The following is an 18,331-nucleotide window of genomic DNA, read 5'->3' as shown; positions in this document are numbered from 1 at the left end:
TGCTGGAAAAACTCAGGCAACGTGCCAGCTTCAGTGCATAAAGAGGGAAACACATCATCAGTGTATGAAGAGTGGGAGAAGAGGGTTGCATTGACAATCCAACACAATGGGCAGCACATTGAACACATTTTATAAGTGGTCAGAAACTTGTAAATAACTCATGAAAAATAAAGTTACGTTAAAACCAAGCACACCATTGTTTTTCTTGTGAAATTCTCAATAATTTTGATGTGTCACATGACCCTCTTGCTATTGAAAAAACAAAAGTTGGATTCAAAATGGCCGACTTCAAAATGGCCGCCATGGTCACCACCCATCTTGAAAAGTTTCCCCCCTCACATATACTAATGTGCCACAAACAGGAAGTTAATATCACCAACCATTCCCATTTTATTAAGGTGTATCCATATAAATGCCCCACCCTGTAGTACTTTTCAACTCAGGCCTAGGACAGAGGATGCATAGCTAGACTCTTTCTAATAACTATTGGTGGGCACAGGTCTATCTTCTAGCAACCTAAAAGGGGCTGAGTCACGTTAACCCTGACCTATCCATACAGTACTTTTAAGTAGGCAAACACAAATAAATCTCAAAATTCCAGTTAACAATTTTACATCAGAGCGATGAACCTTTTTGCAGTAACCGTTTTCTGGGTACTGATTATGGCAATATTCAAAACCCTTTTCATTCATATCTGTAACCTCAGCCATGTCACTTACCGGTGTTGAGTGCTGTGGTATTTCTCTGTAACATAGGTAAAGAACTGGCAGTGTTCACTATTGGTGCAGCGTTCTCTGCATTCCTCTGCACTGCTTACTCTAGAAATGTTGTATGTTGTTCCAATCATGTCAAGATTAGAAAAAATCTTATCCCTACAGACTAGAAAATTTAAGACATCAGTTTAATTACGTATGTACATGCAAATGAATTATTATTATTATTTATTATTTAAGCGCCATTCATTCCATAGCGCTGTACATATGATAAGCGGTGCACATACATAACAGACAATTGTACTAATCATAAACAAGATGAGTTACAAACTGGTACAGAAGGAGAGAGGGCCCTGCCCGTGAGGGCTTACAATCTACATGGTATGGGAGAAGGACACAGTAGGTGTGGGTTGAGTTGGTCATGGCGGTATAGAGGCAGCAGGGTCATTGGTTGTAGGCTTGTCTGAAGAGGTGGGTTTTCAGGTTTCTTTTGTAGGATTCCACTGTAGGTGAGAGTCTGGTATGTTGGGGTAGCGAGTTCCAGAGTATGGGGGATGCACGGGAGAAATCTTGGAGTCGATTGTGGGAAGAGGCGATAAGAGGAGAGGAGAGAAGGAGGTCTTGTGAGGATCGGAGAGTGCGTGTGGGGATGTATCGGGAAAGTAGCTCAGAGATGTAGGGAGGGGACAGGTTATGGACGGCCTTGTATGTGTTTGTCAGTACTTTGAAGTGGATTCGTTGGGCAATGGGGAGCCAGTGAAGGGATTGGCAGAGGGGAGAGGCAGAGGAGTAATAAGGTGAGAGGTGGATTAGTCGGGCAGCGGAGTTGAGGATAGATTGGAGGGGTGCGAGGGTGCTAGATGGAAGGCCACAGAGGAGAATGTTGCAGTAGTCTAGGCGGGAGATAATGAGGGCATGTACGAGCATTTTCGCAGATTCAAAGTTAAGGAAAGCACGGATGCGGGAGATGTTTTTGAGTTGGAGGCGGCAGGTGGTGGAAAGGGCTTGGATGTGCGGTCGGAAGGAAAGGGCAGAATCTAAGGTCACTCCAAGGCAGCAGGCTTTTTTGACTGGGGATAATGTGCAGCCATTGATCGTGATAGATAGGTCTGTTGGGGGGGTTGAACAAGATGGGGGAAAGATTATGAATTCTGTCTTATCCATGTTAAGTTTAAGAAAGCGAGAGGTGAAGAAGGATGATATAGAAGATAGACATTGTGGGATTCTTGATAGTAAGGTGGTGATGTCTGGACCAGAAAGGTAGATTTGTGTGTCATCAGCATAGGAGTGATACTGAAAGCCATGGGACTCTATGAGCTGTCCCAGGCCAAAAGTGTAGATTGAGAAGAGCAGGGGTCCTAGGACAGAGCCTTGCGGGACACCAACAGAGAGGGCATGAGACGAGGAGGTGGTGCGGGAGTGGGAGACGCTAAACGTCCGGTCTGTGAGGTATGATGTGATCCAGGAGAGAGCCAGGTCAGTGATGCCAAGAGATGAGAGAGTTTGCAACAGAAGGGTGTGGTCAACAGTGTCGAAGGCAGAGGACAGGTCAAGGAGAAGGAGGACAGAGTATTGTTTCTTGGTTTTGGCTGTCAGTAGGTCATTGGTGACTTTGGTAAGGGCAGTCTCGGTCGAGTGGTGGGTTCGGAAGCCGGATTGTAGGCGGTCAAAGAGGGAGCAAGAGGAGAGGTGGGAGGACAGTTCAGAATGGACATGTTGTTCAAGTAGCTTTGAGGCATATGGAAGAAGTGATATGGGGCGATAACTGGACAAGGAAGATGGGTCAAGTGAAGGCTTTTTGAGGATGGGTGTAATGGTAGCATGTTTAAAAGCAGAGGGGAAGACACCAGAGTTTAGTGATAGATTGAAGAGATGAGTTAGGGCTGGGATAAACACTGGGGTGAGGTTAGGGATGAGGTGGGATGGGATCGGGTCAAGTGCACAGGTGGTGAGATGTGATCTGGAGAGTAGAGTGGAGAGTTTTTCTTCTGTAATGGTGGAGAAGCGGGTTTTAGGGGGAGAGGACCGAGCAGATGTGTAGAGGGTCTGTGGGGACTGTGTAGTAAAGCTTTCTCTGATGTGGACTATCTTTTGTTTGAAATATTTGGCAAAGTCCTCAGCTGAGAAGAGAGGAGAGGGTGGGGGCGCTGGGGGGCGGAGAAGGGAGTTATAAGTGCTAAAAAGTTGTTTAGGGCTGTGTGACAGGGAAGATATGAGAGATGAGAAGTAGGCCTGTTTTGCATCAGCGAGTGAGGATTTGAATATGAGAAGGGATTGCTTGTATGCAGTGAGATGATCTATAGAAGGGGATTTTTTCCATCGTCGCTCAGCAGCCCTGGAAGCTTGTCTGAGTTTCTTGGTCAGGTTGGTGTGCCAGGGCTGTCTGTTGATTTTCCGGATTTTGTTATGTGTGAGGGGGGCAACAGTGTCAATATTGAATATGAATGACAATATTCCTGTTTTTTAAAGATTAGATGTAACTAAAAAGATATCTAGCATTAAACTTTGTTCAGCCATAACAAATAAATGCAAGAAACAAAAGACATACTAAAGCCTGAAACTAAAATGGTAAAGTATCAGGCAGAATGTGACCATTGTGTCTGCTAGGAGAAATATATTCTTGAAATATATTCTTGAAACTGTGCAAACCACTACTGCCAGCCAAACCCTGTTATGCGCTGTGTTACCCTTATCATGGGGCATAGTAAATTAAACCACAAAGAGCTTACATAGGTTAATAGAGAATACTCTACACATCCTACAATAGAATGGAATTACATCAATTGTCAGTTTCTTACAGATATCTTATAATCTACCAAAGAATGGCAGTATCAAAAATAATGCTTAGCTAAAATGGTATCAGGCTTCGTAGAATTTATAAAATGAGAAATATATAAGGGACGTGACAATGTGTAACTTAATATCCAAATAGCTGGTAAAATATACAATCGTTATATTTAGTAACCATTTTGTACAAATACACTATATGGACAAATCTATTAGGACATGAATTTTAAGGGGATTTTCCAGGCTCCTGATATTGATGACTAATGTTAGGTGAATCGAAGTTCATTAAGTGGACTTCGATCCGAACTTAAGGAAAAATTTGATTTGCAGAGAAGCCGAATTTCCTTGTGCTTTGTGGTAACGAATCTATTTTTTCTGAAATGACAGTAACAAAAATCATACTTACCTTATCCATTTGAGCGCGAAGAGGCCACCATGACCATCTTGCTTGAAGATCCCAAGCAAAATCTCATGCGTTGTGATTAGAGATGAGCGAATTTTCTAAAAAAGTTGACTCGGCCGATTCGCCAAATTTTTCGAAAAAAATTGGTTTGATCCGAATTTATTTGTGGCGAATTGGGTTAAAAAATGGCTATTTCATGGCTTCAGAGAGCCGTTATAGTGGTGTAGAACACTGTGCCTGGTAGTAACACGCATAAAGAGCCTGCTGTGGTAGTGAAACAATACTGTGAGTCAGTATGACATGCAGATGTAGGTGCCACATCTGCAGTCTCGAGACCAGCCAGATGTACCAGCTTCTGTTCCAGGATATGAAGCAGTGGAATAACGTTGTTCATCCTGTAGTCCTGGTGACTGACAAGTAACATAGCATCCTCAAAGGGTCTAAACAAACGGCAGGTGTCACGCTTGAGCTGCCACTGGCTGACATCGAAGTTACACAGGGGAGTTCATCTGTCCGCCTGTATCATCAAGAAATCGTTTATGGCCTTTCTGTTTTTACAGTCGGTCCAACATATGGAGGGTAGAATTAAAACGGGTGGAAACGCGGCATATCAGCCTATGTTGGGGAATGCCGTTCTGCCGCTGTAGCTCAAGGAGCGTATGCTTGGCGGTGTACGAGTGGCTGAAGTGCATGCAAAGTTTCCTGGCCATTTTTAGGATGTCTTGCAGATGGGTGGAAGACTTCAGGAAACACTTGACAACCAAATTGAACACGTGCACCATGCAGGGTGCATGGCTCAACCCTCCTTGACGCAGCGCCGAAACCATGTTTTTCCCGTTGTTGGTCACCATAGTTCCATGAAATACGCAGAGCAGTTCCTCCCCTGTGTGATTCCGTTTGCCAGGGGCGTTGCTAGGGTCTCAAAAGATCCGGGGCCCAAGCACCAAAGCATATGGCCCAATTCTCTAAGTTGAACAACCGCATCCCCCACGTCCCCTGCAAACACTAGCACTGAAGACATTTTGCTGTACTTTCTGTACAGCAGCACATACCTCTCACATCCAGGGCCTCCTAGGTGACGTCTCCTCTGATGTAAATCTTCTCTGTCATCATCTTTTCCATTCAGTCCGTACAACTTTTCTCAGCCGCCTCGTCTCTGAAGAGTGTGACACACTAGACATATTAGCTTCATTACTTTTATCTACCCACAAATACTATCCTGAAGAAAAATGAGTGCCATACAGATAATCTTCCCCATAGTAATAGTGCTCCTCATAGTCCCACCAATAGTAATTCCCTTCTAGAATTCTCTCATTAGTAATACTGCCCACTACTGGACCCAACAGTGATAATGCTCCACAAGAGTGCCCTCATTAGTAATACTGCCCTCTACAGTGCCCCCAACCATTATAACGCTCCCCAAGAGTGCCTCCATTAGTGGAAGAGCCCGCCAGTATGAATAATACCCGCACAGAGCCCCCAGTAGAAATAAGGCGCCCTATTGTCCCCCCAGTGGTAATAAAGCTCTCTACAGACCCCTCAGTAGTAAGGCCCCTATAGTGTTCTTAGTAGAAATAATGTGGATCTATAAGTTCCTCCTATAGAGCCCCCAGTAGTAATAAGAACGCATAATGTCCCCTGGATTTAAAATGCCCACACATTGTCCCCAGTATTTAAATTGCCCCCTACTGCTATAATACTGCTCCAGAGGGGGAATCGCTAACTTGTGTGTTCCTCTGGTTTTGTTGTCTGCTCCACTGGAGGGCAACACTGTGGGCTGTGATGCGTACTGAATTTTATGATTTGCTGGCAATTTTAACATGCTTGTGAGTATAATAAAACCACTTTATTTTAAATGCATTGGAGGTACTTCACTATTATGTGATTTTTGATACCCCATAGAGAATCCTCTAGAGCAGGCATGCTCAACCTGCGGCCCTCCAGCTGTTGCAAAACTACAACTCTATTACCCCAAAATGGTTCCTAAAAAAACCTACAATTAATCCCACAAAATAAAAATATTAGAAAAAAAATAAAAGTTATGACTGCTAGAACACAATGGGGGAAAATATTATTGGTCCTTAAGGCTAAAATTAATGATGTCACTAAGGGGTTAAGATGCAATAGTGTTCCCTGAGTTGTGCGCCAACAAGATTGACTTCAGACACACATTAACCCTGAAATACCTTGGGGTGTCTTCTTTCCAAAATGGGGTCACTTATGGGGTATTTATACTGCCCTGGCATTTTAGGGGACCTAAAGCGTGAGAAGTAGTTTGGAATCCAAATGTGTAAAAAATGCCCTGTAAAATCGTAAAGGTACTCATTGGAATTTGGGCCCCTTTGCGCACCTAGGCTGCAAAAAAGAGTCACACATGTGGTATCACCAAAGAAGTAGGGCAATGTGTTTTGGGGTGTATTTTTACATATACCCATGCTGGGTGAGATAAATATCTCTGTAAAAGACAACTTTTCCCATTTTTTTTATACATTTTTTTTATACATTTTTTTTATATACAACTTTTCCCATTTTTTTTATGCCTCTCACAAAGGAAATTTTTTATTTTTTATTTTTTTTCTCCCTTTCCGCTAACTTGGGACAGAAAGTTCAATCTTTCATGGACTCAATATGCCCCTCAGCAAATACCTTGGGGTGTCTTCTTTCCAAAATGGGGTCATTTGTGGGGTGTTTGTACTGCCCTGGCATTTGAGGGTCTCCACAGTCATTACATGTATGGCCAGTATTAGGAGTTTCTGCTCTTCTCCTTATATTGAGCATACGGGTAATGAGATTTTTTTTTTCTGTTCAGCCTCTGGGCTGAAAGAAAAAATGAACGGCACAGATTTCTTCATTCGCATCGATCAATGTGGATGAAAAAATCTCTGCCAAAAAATGTGCAAAAAAAAAAAAAGGAGGGGAAAGGCGTCTGCCAGGACATAGGAGCTCTGCCCAACATCCAAACCCACTCAGCTCGTATGCCCTGGCAAACCCGATTTCTCCATTCACATCAATCGATATGGATAAATAAATCCCTGCCGGAATTTTATTTTTATTTTTTTATATACAAAGTGTTTACCAAAGCATATGAACACTGCCCCTCAGCTCATAAGCCTCGGCAAACGTATCTTCTTTACTGCAGAGGAGAAATCTCGTCTTGCAGCGCCGCATACACCGACTTTTGTGTAATCTGACAGCAGCACAATGCTTCTGTCAGAATGCACATCAGTGCTGCAGCTGGTTGATCGCTTGGTCCACCTAGAAGGTAAAAGAAAAAAAAAAAAACAGGCAGCAACGCAATAAATTTATTAACATTAACTTTATATAACATTTGAAACAGAACATTAACTTTTATAAACTTTATTGAACTTTTGGAACATTAACTTTTTTGCTTACCTGTGATTTTTTTTTTTTTTACCTTTAGAGGACAAACCTCTCCTTCCCCATGGGACAATGTGCAAAGCGCAAATCGCCCAGAGATTTGGCGAAGTATATTATGCACTTTGTCCCAGGTGAAAGGAGAGGTTTGCAGCAGCTCTGTGTGAAAGGGCCCTAAGACCCCTGTGTGCCTGTCCTGTGTCACGCAATCCCTATACTAAGTGTACCTGTGTGTGGTACTTCTGGAAACACTCCCCTAAGCATAGGGCATGGTGGTCAGGGCAGTCAGGACAGAAATAGCGGGTGTCACACCTTATTCCACTTCTGCTACAGACACAACATCTTTTTGACGCTTGGGGTGACGCTTGGTTTGAGGTACCAGCAACGACATTGGGGAAATGACGCTCGTGTAGATGGCTCACTACACTAGTGGTTGGGGCCACAGAACCTCCTGAATACAGGAGGTTCTCGGTGATCTCTTCCTGAAATTTGAGGAAGGATCCTGTTTTCCCAGCCTTACTGTAGAGAACAAAACTATTGTACATAGCCAATTGAATTAGGTAAACAGACACCTTCTTATACCAGTGTCTGGTCCTGTGGGAGAGTAAATAAGGAGCCAACATCTGGTCATTGAAGTCCACCCCTCCCATGAGCAAATTATAGTCGTGGACCGAGAGGGGCTTTTCAATGACACTGGTTGCCCGTTCAATTTGGATTGTCGTGTCTGCGTGAATGGAGGAGAGCATGTAAACATCACGCTTGTCTCTCCATTTCACCGCGAGCAGTTCTTCGTTACACAAGGCAGCCCTCTCCCCCCTTGCAAGACGGGTGGTAACGAGCCATTGGGGGAAGCCCCGGCGACCAAGTCGCGTGGTGCCACAGCAGCCAATCTGTTCTAGAAACAAATGCCTGAAGAGGGGCACACTTGTGTAGAAATTGTCCACATAAAGGTGGTTCCCTTGCCAAATAAGGGTGACACCAAGTCCCAGACTGTCTTCCCACTGCTCCCCAGGTAGTCATGGCAACCGACCGGCTCCAGGGTCTGATCTTTACCCTCATAGACATGAAATTTGTGCATATAGCCTGTGGCTCTTTCACAGAGCTTATACAATTTGACCCCATACCGGGCGCGCTTGTTTGGGATGTATTGTTTGAAGCCAAGGCGCCCGGTAAAATGTATCAGGGACTCATCTATGCAGATGTTTTGCTCAGGGGTATACAAATCTGCAAATTTGGTGGAGCCGGTCAAAAGCTGGATGGCCTCTGGGATGAGAGGTGCTGTTATCACTAAAGTGCAGGAAACGCAGGGTGGTATCACGATCGGCGTGACTATCACATACGTGACACAGAGGGAGGGAAAGAGGAAGGCCCTGCCCAAGTGAGAGGAAAGGTGGTGACCCCTGACTCACCTTGCGGCTGGCACCTGGCTGCCCTGACGTCCCTAGACGGGTTCCTCACCCGTACGCCGATCACGTGCCTAAATCCCTGGCTTTCCCTAAGATGAGCCCTAGATAGTGAACAGGGCGGTGGGAACACTAGTCCGCACCACTAGCTCTAAAGGAAAACACCAAGGGGAGGACAGACAATACAGACTAAACATATAATCCCAGGTGGGCGACAACAAGAGACAACAAAAAGCCCAACAGGGATCCGGAGGGTACTCTGGAACAACAACCAGGATTCACAGCTCCAGTGGGTCAGTATAGAAGTCCAGGCAGGAAGCTCTATAACTGGCAACTAGAGAAGTGTGAGAGGAGAATATAAGGAGGTTGGGAGTGGCAGACAAGAAACAGCTGAGGAGGAGAAGCTACGGATCCCTGAGTGAGACAAAAAGGATTGCAAGGCAAACACAGAAAACAATCACTAAGAAACAACGTGATCTTTAGACATAGAGCGCGCAGCCACCCGCTGCGACTTCCTGACCCCGGGTATAACGGAGTCAGACGTGGCTCTTGACACCCTCGTGACAGGTGGTCTCAAATCGTGTCCTGGACATGGCAGCAGAGAACATGGGCATGTGATGAATTGGGTTTGTGGACCAATATGACCGCAATTCATGCTTTTTTGTTAGGCCCATGTTGAGGAGAAGGCCCAGAAAAGTCTTAAATTGGGAAACTTGGACGGGTTTCCACCGGAAAGACTGGGCATAAAAGCTTCCCGGGTTGGCGGCTATAAATTGAGTGGCATACCAGTTTGTTTCTGCCACGACCAAGTCAAAGAGCTCCGCAGTGAAGAACAGCTAAAAAAAAAACAGTGCCGATCTGATCTGAGCTGTCTCAACCCGAACTCCAGACAGGGCGGTGAAAGGGGGAACTACTGGTGCGGCTGAAGATGAGGGCTGCCAATCATGGTTTGCCAGCACCTCAGGGACTCTAGGGACTCTACAGCCCTGTCTGTGCGGTGGCTGCGATGGGGGAACTACTGCACGTGCCACAGTACCAGCTTCAACTGCCCTTTTGGTGCTCGCCACTTCACCATGTTGTACGGAAGTGCTGGTACTAGGTCCAGGATGGGCTGCGCTGCTGGTGTATGCCTCACAGCGTAATCTGACAGCGCCAGCCCCACTCTGCTGCCCTTGAAGCGGATCCAGCGCAACCTGTGGTCTAGCAACACGGGGACGGGTACGCCTGGTGGTATCAGGGACCTCAACCTCATCGTCCGAACTTTGGGTCAGACTGCCACTGCTTTCTACAGGTTCGTATTCTGACCCGCTGGATTCGTCAGATGAGGGTTCACATTCCTCATACAACTGGGTCAGAAGCCTGTAGGCCTCTTCAGAAGAATACCCCTTCCTTGCCATTTGGTCAACTAAATTTAGGGGGTATTCCCTGAGACTACCCAAGAAAAAAGCAAGCCTGTCTTACAAATGGGAGGCTAGTGAAGTACAGGAAGCTGCTGCGATTGATAAAAAATATCAAAACTGATTTTTTTTATAGCCGCAGCTCTTGTGTAGTGATTGTGCAGTGATAAAAAAAAAAATACAAATGTTGTCACTGCGGCGGGGCGGGCATGGGTGAACGCACGTGTGGGCGACCGATCAGGCTTGATCGGGCAAACACTGCGTTTTGGGTGGAGGGCGAGCTAAGGTGACACTAATACTATTATAGATCTGACTGTGATCAGTTCTGATCACTTACAGATACTATAAAGTACCAATGCTGATTAGCGATACGCTAATCAGCGAATCAGTGACTGCGGTGCGGTGGGCTGGGCGCTAACTGAAGCTAACTACCTACCAAAGGGGCCTAAACCAACCTAAACCTAACAGTCAATACTGGTGAAAAAAAAAAGTGACAGTTTACACTGATCACTTTTTTCCCTTTCACTAGTGATTGACAGGGGTGATCAAGGGGTTAATTGGGGTGATGGGGGGTGATCTGGGGCTAAATATGTTGTGCTTGGTGTACTCACTGTGATCTGTGCTCTCTGCTGGGACCAACCAACTAAAAGGACCCAGCAGAGAGCACAGAAGCCATTTAACACATTATATTTATAAATATAATGTGTTATATGGCTGGTGGTTCGTTATTTTAAAAGTCACCAACCTGCCAGCACTGATCATTGGCTGGAAGGCTGGTGACCAGCTCCTTGTGCGCCTTTTGCCGACCCGCACTGCACATGTGCGAGCCGGATATGCACGTCATCTCGCGTCTCGCAAGATGACGCGTAGATGCGCGAAAGAGGAATAAACTGGCCGCCCGCAGGACGCATCCCTGCGTTAGGCGGTCGGGAGGTGGTTAAAAATCTCCAATAAAAAAGTGACATTTTTGGGAGGATTTTAACGTAACTGTTAAGAGGTTAAGAATGAATGGCGCAGCAGATGAACAAGATACACATGGTGATTACACTGAGCCTGCACTGTCCCTGTAGTCTCCCTATGCTCTCCCTACAGTGTGCAAAAACTCTCCCTACGATCTCCCTACACTGTCCCTATCCAATATCCTACAATTAAAAACTTTGTTAACCACTGTTCCTAGCACAGAGCACTTCTGTCCCTATGCTCAGCTCATGGTAAGACATCAAAGACCGGGTGGGATAAGGCTTTTATAGAGCTGTGACATCACAGGGAATGGCTATCTGCTGATTGGCTGGCTGTCCGGCATTATGGGTTATATCACAATTCTGTGCTTCTTCCTTTCACTTTGTAACACATGTATCCACCGTTTTAGGAAAAAAATGATTTGTTACTATGAAGCGTGAGGAAATTCAGATTTGTGGCAAATCAAATTTTTCTGAAATTCTGATCAAATTCAATTTGTTTCATTTTAATTCTCTCAACACGAGTGAGGACCATGTGTAGGTTCTCATGGTTACCAGCAGTAATTTATTAACTTTAAGGTTTTGAGTTGGGTAAGGCTTTTTTTGTATATTAATCTGGGGTCTAATTCCATGACAAACATATCCTGCAGATCAACAAATAGGTTTAGTTTCCTAAAGTTTCATAAGTGACTGCTGGTCTGATCATGCTGGATTTGGAAGCTAATGTTAATATAGTAGATGATCACTGTTTGACAAAGATGTAGGTTTAGTAGTTGCCTTGTTAAGTAATAAGTGAGCAAGAGTTTACTTTCAGAGTTAAAGTATATTAATCATTAACCTTGTTAAACATACAAGTCAATAGAAATGTATGATCTATGGATAAGCTAGTCAATGAGGGATGTGCTTTTCTACAGCGGCATTATATATACAGCCATCCTGAATTGTAACCTTTAAACTAGTGAAGTAAAATCTAGTATAAAAAGGTGTATTTTAGCATGTTAGACCTTTATTTACAAGATATTTTTTTTGCAAGATAAAAGTGTTTATTGATTACAATTCATTGCAATTGAGAAAGCCAGTTAGATAACTAGCGAAGTATCTTCAAGAAAAAATATACAAAGTTCAGTTGCTCTGACTTATTACTGATGTACCACAACCTGGAAGAATGAGAGCCTTCACAGGCATACAAAAGAAATGAAGATAAACCATATGAGAACACCAGAGATTCCCAAATGGCCGATGCTAATATGTTACATAGTGGCTTAAAAATCTACTGTGTGCTATCTTTCTGACCGGTCCTTGCAAGGCATGTGTCATAGAGACTCCTGTCCGGTCAACCCTTTTTAGTCTTGCATCTTCATTAATGATGACGAGTGGCCCAGTTTCTGGAAATCCTAATGAACAGCTATTATCAATAAGGAGCATAGCAGATGCTGTAATATTACTAGGCACCTTTGAATGGTTATACATATTGACAGTTTCTCTTTGCATCATCTCTCCCCCCTATCTAGTGAGATGTTTGAGGTCCAGACTTTATATTATGTTAAAAAAGATACATGGATAAGGGTTGTCCTAATGAGGAATCTGTTACCTCCGGCAGGGACTATTAATTGCAGTACTATATGAATAGTCCACCACCTGTACTATATCATGTGCCTGCAAACAAGAACTAGAAAATATTAAAGTATAACTGCCATTTCATTTTTTATTCCCTAATGGTATAGTACACCCTGCTGCATAAGTGCTTTTCTTCTTTAAAATTTGATCATTTTCAGTTTTACCTGCGAATAACTCCCACAAATGCATGCTACTTTCCTATTCAGCAGCTCTCATCTCACAGTGTTGCCATGTGCAGTCCATCTTCTCAGTATTATAACAAGAGACGGATGAGCTCTGGAAGGAGGAGCTCAACCCTGACAGCCTGGAGCTGAGCTGAGGACAGTGGGGGGGGGGCAGCCCGCCCCGGGTGCCGGCTCTCAGGTGGTGCCAGAGCCTAGAAGCAATGAGCATTTCCATCAATATAGGTGGAAGCATTTATTGCTGGAGCACAGGGAGCTGTGGTGCTGTCACTCAGCTCCCTGCGCTCTGTCTCTCCAGCACTAAATGGTGAGGCAGGAAGACTTCTCCCCGCTCCACCATTCAGCCTGCAGACACAGATCGCGCTGCCAGCCTGTGTGGGCGGAGTCTTCAGCCCAGAAATCTTCATAAGCTCCACCCATACAGTGCTGCAGAGCAATCTGTGTCTGTAGGGGAGAGAGGACTGTGAGCTTCAGGAACGGGACAAGGTGAGTAGGTACTGTGTTTTTTTTATTTAACAGGGCATTTCTACCAAGGTGGGGGCACAGAGGGTATTTCTACCATGGAGTAGACAATGAGGGCATTACTACTACAAAGGGGGCACAGAGGGCATTACTACTACAAAGGGGGCACAGAGGGCATTATTACTAGAAAGGGGCACAGAGGGCATTACAACTAAAAGGGGGCAAAGAGGGAAATACTAGTACAAAGGGGCACAGAGGGCAATACTACTACAAAGGGCATTACTAGTATTAGGGGGCACAATGGGTATTACTACTATGGAGGGGGCATAATGGGTATTACTACTTTTAATGGGATACAATGGGCATTATAATTATGAAGTGGGCACAATGGGCATTACTACTGTGAAGGAGGCACAGTGAGCATTATTACTATGAAGGGGGCACAATGGGCATTACTACTATGAAGGTGCACAATGGGCATTACTACTTTGAAGGGAGCACAGATTGCATTACTATTGTGAAGGGGCACACAGAGCTTTACTCTTGTAAAGTGGGTGGGCATAACTGTTACGGGGCAGTGAGTGGGCATTATTACTATGAAGGTAAACAGAGGGCATTATTACTGGTATGGGGGCACAGTGAGGGCATAACTACTTTGAAATGGGCACAGAGAGGGCATAACTACTGTGATATCTTCCCCTGTACTGACCAGATTTATGTCATTTTGGTATTGTCTGAAAGCTTGGAATGTTAGCTGGTACCAAACCAGAGATATAAGCAGCTAAAGTAGCTCCATGTCCCCTCCCTGTCAGTCTGGAAGAGTATGAGGGACAGATGGCTATTAACAGGTTAAAAGAAATGCTTACTGATTTAATGTAATTCCAGGGCTTGTCTCTGGTTAGCTGTATGTGAGGATACACGCTGCTCTGGGTACTGTGGGAAGTTATCTGTGTTCTGATTGGCCCTGCTTGTTCATGTGAGGAGAGCAAGGGCTTATGGGAAATGAGGGAAATACAGGATGGCCTCAAAGAAGGGCAAAGATCATCGCAGGAAGTGCACAGAGAAATATGGTTGCTAAGGGCTGAATACAGACATCAAAAAGTTAAAATTAGCTGAAAAATGCAGCTTCATGAATATCTTCCCTTCAGCATTACATATGTCAGGAATTTCATTTTTGGTAGTGAAATGGCAGGTACACTTTAAGAGTCCCCTCAAAGTATTCCAAATGTCACTCAGAGGAGGAGCTGTAAAGTAGTTTAATTCAGAGAGCAGAGAACACTTCATAATGAAACTCTGCCTCCAGTGCACTGAAGGAGCAGAATCTGGCAGAATAAAACTTCATATTCACAATACTCCTAATAATAATAAACCTCCACAACAGGTATGTTTTTCCTGCTCTCCTCATTCCTTTATTTAGTGCTCTCAACAGTTTATCAAGGTAACGGCTGCTGACAGACATATGCAAGCTAATTTTCTAGTATTATTAGTATTGAACATAAATTATTTTACACATATAACCCAAGCATATGCAAACAAAATATAAATATCTGACGAAATTAGTGACACTAATATGATATAAACTTTCACTATCACTGGTACAAAAGGAAAAAATAAACAGTATGTGTGAAAGAGACAACCAGTCAGAAATTGGTGTAAAATATTAATGCACTAGTACGCTAATTAACCACATCACATAGCAGAACCCAGGCAGATCACGAGGCATGATGAAAGAAAGGTATATTAGAGCATGTCTCAGAAATTCAAACTGGTCAATGTTAAAGGCGAGATTACATGCTGGAATTCTTGCGCACTGTGGGCTATTTCATTGGTGCAAATCCACCAGCTAGATGACGGGTGATTCTCTTTACTAATATGAACATTGCTAGTAGGATATAATAAGGAAAGTTCTCACCATAAATTTTTTTTGTGCAGTGTTTCAAAGAATGTCCTGAAATGGTTCCTGGTGTCAATACTTTTTGTAAATGTAATGTTGCACTGTCCTTCAGAAAACAAGCAAACCTGAGGAATTAAAAATATATATTTTTGTATCTGTAGTTTTAAAGCTGTCCTATGACTTCCATTTGGTTCAACATTTGACATGGAGAACACTTAATAACGGAAAATAAAACTATATTGTACAGTGTATGCGCCCGTGTATTATTTCCTCACTGTGTGGACAAATAGACTTTAGCTTTAATTTTCATTTTAACAGCTGAAGAGCTGGGTACATATTCTCATGTTACCACTCAACCTTAGGGCTTATGCACACGAACGTATTTTCTTTCTGTGTCAGTTCCTTTTTTTTGCAGACCGTATGCGGAACTATTCATTTCAATGGACCCGCAAAAAAAAACTGAAGGTACTACGTTTACAGACTGCAAAATACATACGGCCGTGTGCATGAGGCCTTAGGGAGTATTCGGATGGTGCAATTAGGTGCAGTCAAAACAACATCAAAATATACATTATAAAAAAATGCATAGTTTTTGATGTAGTTGCAGTTTTAACAGGTGAAACCTATTGTTGATCACCCTCTGCTCCAGTGCTGCCATTCCAGTTCTTCTTGCCGGTCTTTGTTTACAGGCTAGCAGTGCTGACAACACATTGACAACATGTGTCCACTGCAGCCAATCTCTGGCTACAGAAGTACACAGTTGAGGCCAGTGCACTGCTGTAGCAGTCACATGTTGACCACTTCCTGTGCCCCACTTATTCCTAATATTGGGCGAAGCCTTTAAAATTTTATAGCTATAAAAACTGCAACTGGATCGAAAACCATGACAAAACTGCATGTGGTTTTACCAATGTGTTTTTATTAACTGCACCCACTACACAGTCTGAATACAGATTTGTGTGGCTGAATTTATTTATTTCAATATAATAATTACCAATTGTGACCTCCCCTCCCACCCCCAAGATCCACCTCTTCGTTTTAGGGTTTTCCAGGAGTTCAATAATAATGACCTATCCTCAGGACAGGTCAGCAACATCTGAACTGTGGGGGACCAGCTCCCAGCACCCCACCAATCATATGTTTGAAAATTAGCTTTCCGACCTCTTTAACCAGCTGATTGGCAAGGGTGCTGGGAGTCTGACCCCCACCAATCAGCTACTGATGACCTATCCTGAGGATAAGTCATCGGTATCGAACTCCCGAACAACCCCTTTAACATGAGAAGATGAATACTCTACTTTCATTGACTATAGTAATATAACATATCTTTATACACAGGTTAACATGTCTGTTGAATGCACGTTTATAATTCCTATTCCTAACCTTATTATGTACATGCCTACTGGTAATAATGTCGATCTTTTTAAAGCAATTGTAAGAAAAGGGAATGTTCAAAATAAGAACAACTCCAGTCTATGCGCCATGTTGTCTTACCTTTCATTTTCATTTGGCCAGCTTTCTGTTAGATAAGTAAACATCAAGCAACGTGGGTTGAAGGTACAGACCATCTGGCAATATTCAACATCTGGAGCAAACACAGTACTCAGGTCTCCTCCTTGAAGGAGCACATCATGTTCGAGTCCAGGTACACAATCTAGCATAAGGGAACAAGCAGTATTATTGCAGGTATGTACAGTCTACATGAAAGAGATCGTAGCCATTAGTGCAGCATTGTCTTCACTTGATACAACTGCATCCATTTCTCAGCTGGGAGAAGGACTAGCTTTATAGGGTTTTAGCCTTTGCATCAAAACGAAAAAGAATATTCTTATTCATGAACAGAAAACACATGAATGGTTTAAAAGGGTTTTCCGAGATCTTTTTACTGATTACCTATTTTCAGCATAGGTCATCAGTATCTGATCAGTGGGGGTCCAACACCCGGGACCCCCATCAATCAACTGTTTACAAAGACACCGGCGCTCGTAGTGGCGCCACAGCCCTCTCGTGGCTTTCCCTAGGCCAGTGACGTCACGTTCATTAATCACATGGCCTAGGCGCAGCTCAGCCCCACAAGCACAGCCACTATAAAATGCACAGCTGAGCATGATGAGCTGAGAGAAGACTGTGGGCTACTGCGAACGCCGATCCTGGGTGTCAGACCCCCACCGATCAGATACTAATGACCTGATATGTCAGCAGTAAAAATATCTCAGAAAACCCTTTAAAACAAAGCGAATCAAAGTTCCAGAACTGTTAATTTTTATAACGAACAATAAATAATCATTATTAATATAAAACTAGAAAATAGAAAACCCTTTGCTTCATATTTGCTCTCACTTTTTTAACAGTCGAAAAGCAAAAGGTCAATAATAAAAGCATTTTCATATGATTAGTTAGTATTCACTATATCATTCAATGTTACTTTACCTCCACAAGCCACGTCAAACAGCAGGAGAAGACTTGCCACAGTGTAATACAATGTCATCCTGCAATAGAGTATAATGGATGCATAAACTCTCTACAAACCTCATCCATTTATGCTATATTACCGAATTAAACAGAATCATTTCAAGCAGAGGTGGTGTATATAAAGTACCTGATCTGTGCAGATTTCTGTCCTTGGGCTGTGTCTGGGGCATCTCACTGGATCCCAAAGCTTTTCATGTTTAAATTGTGTTACAAAATTGTGTATTTAGCCAAAGTTTAACTATGCTCGGTTTCGCAATAGGGCTAGTTACTTAAAAAAAAAAAACACTGCACTGCATTTGAGAACTGTTACACAGGCAGTCTTGTCTGCTCTGTTACTTGCATAATGCTAATGGCACACAGATGCCCTTGGGCGTCTTTAACAGGTACATTTGGTGGAATCTTTTTTCTTTTTTTCTAAGGCCTCCTGCACATGAACGTGTGTGATCGGTTGCCGTATTGCGGCACGCATTTGCGGATCCGCAATACACGGGCACCGTTCCGTGTGCATTCCGTATCATGGATGCGGATCCATTCACTTCAATGGATACGCAAATCCGGAGATGCGGAATGGTGCGGAACGGAAGAGCGGAATGTCCTATCTTTTTGTGGAACGTCCGGATCGCAGACCCATTAAAGTGAATGGATCCGCGATCTACTGCGGCTGCCC

The 18,331-nt window shown here is 43.6% G+C and overlaps 1 protein-coding gene across 1 annotated transcript in view; it reads right to left on the bottom strand.

The window, feature by feature from the left end:
• KLKB1 (kallikrein B1) overlaps positions 1–17,869 on the bottom strand; it is a 74,267-nt gene extending 56,398 nt beyond the window's left edge. The window contains exons 1-5 of the mRNA XM_044290670.1: positions 17,792–17,869; positions 17,623–17,681; positions 16,687–16,846; positions 15,211–15,317; positions 720–879 (exon numbers count right to left, since the gene is read on the bottom strand). Of these exons, the coding sequence (XP_044146605.1) occupies positions 720–879; positions 15,211–15,317; positions 16,687–16,846; positions 17,623–17,680 (485 nt within the window). The 5' untranslated portion in view covers position 17,681; positions 17,792–17,869. The remainder of the gene's footprint in view (positions 1–719; positions 880–15,210; positions 15,318–16,686; positions 16,847–17,622; positions 17,682–17,791) is intronic.
• Between the last annotated feature and the right edge of the window lie 462 nt (positions 17,870–18,331).

This window comes from Bufo gargarizans, chromosome 1 (genome assembly GCF_014858855.1).
Source record: "Bufo gargarizans isolate SCDJY-AF-19 chromosome 1, ASM1485885v1, whole genome shotgun sequence".
NCBI lineage: Eukaryota > Metazoa > Chordata > Amphibia > Anura > Bufonidae > Bufo > Bufo gargarizans.
Note: the sequence above shows the minus strand (reverse complement) of the source record. Positions and strands in the feature narration are given on the sequence as shown.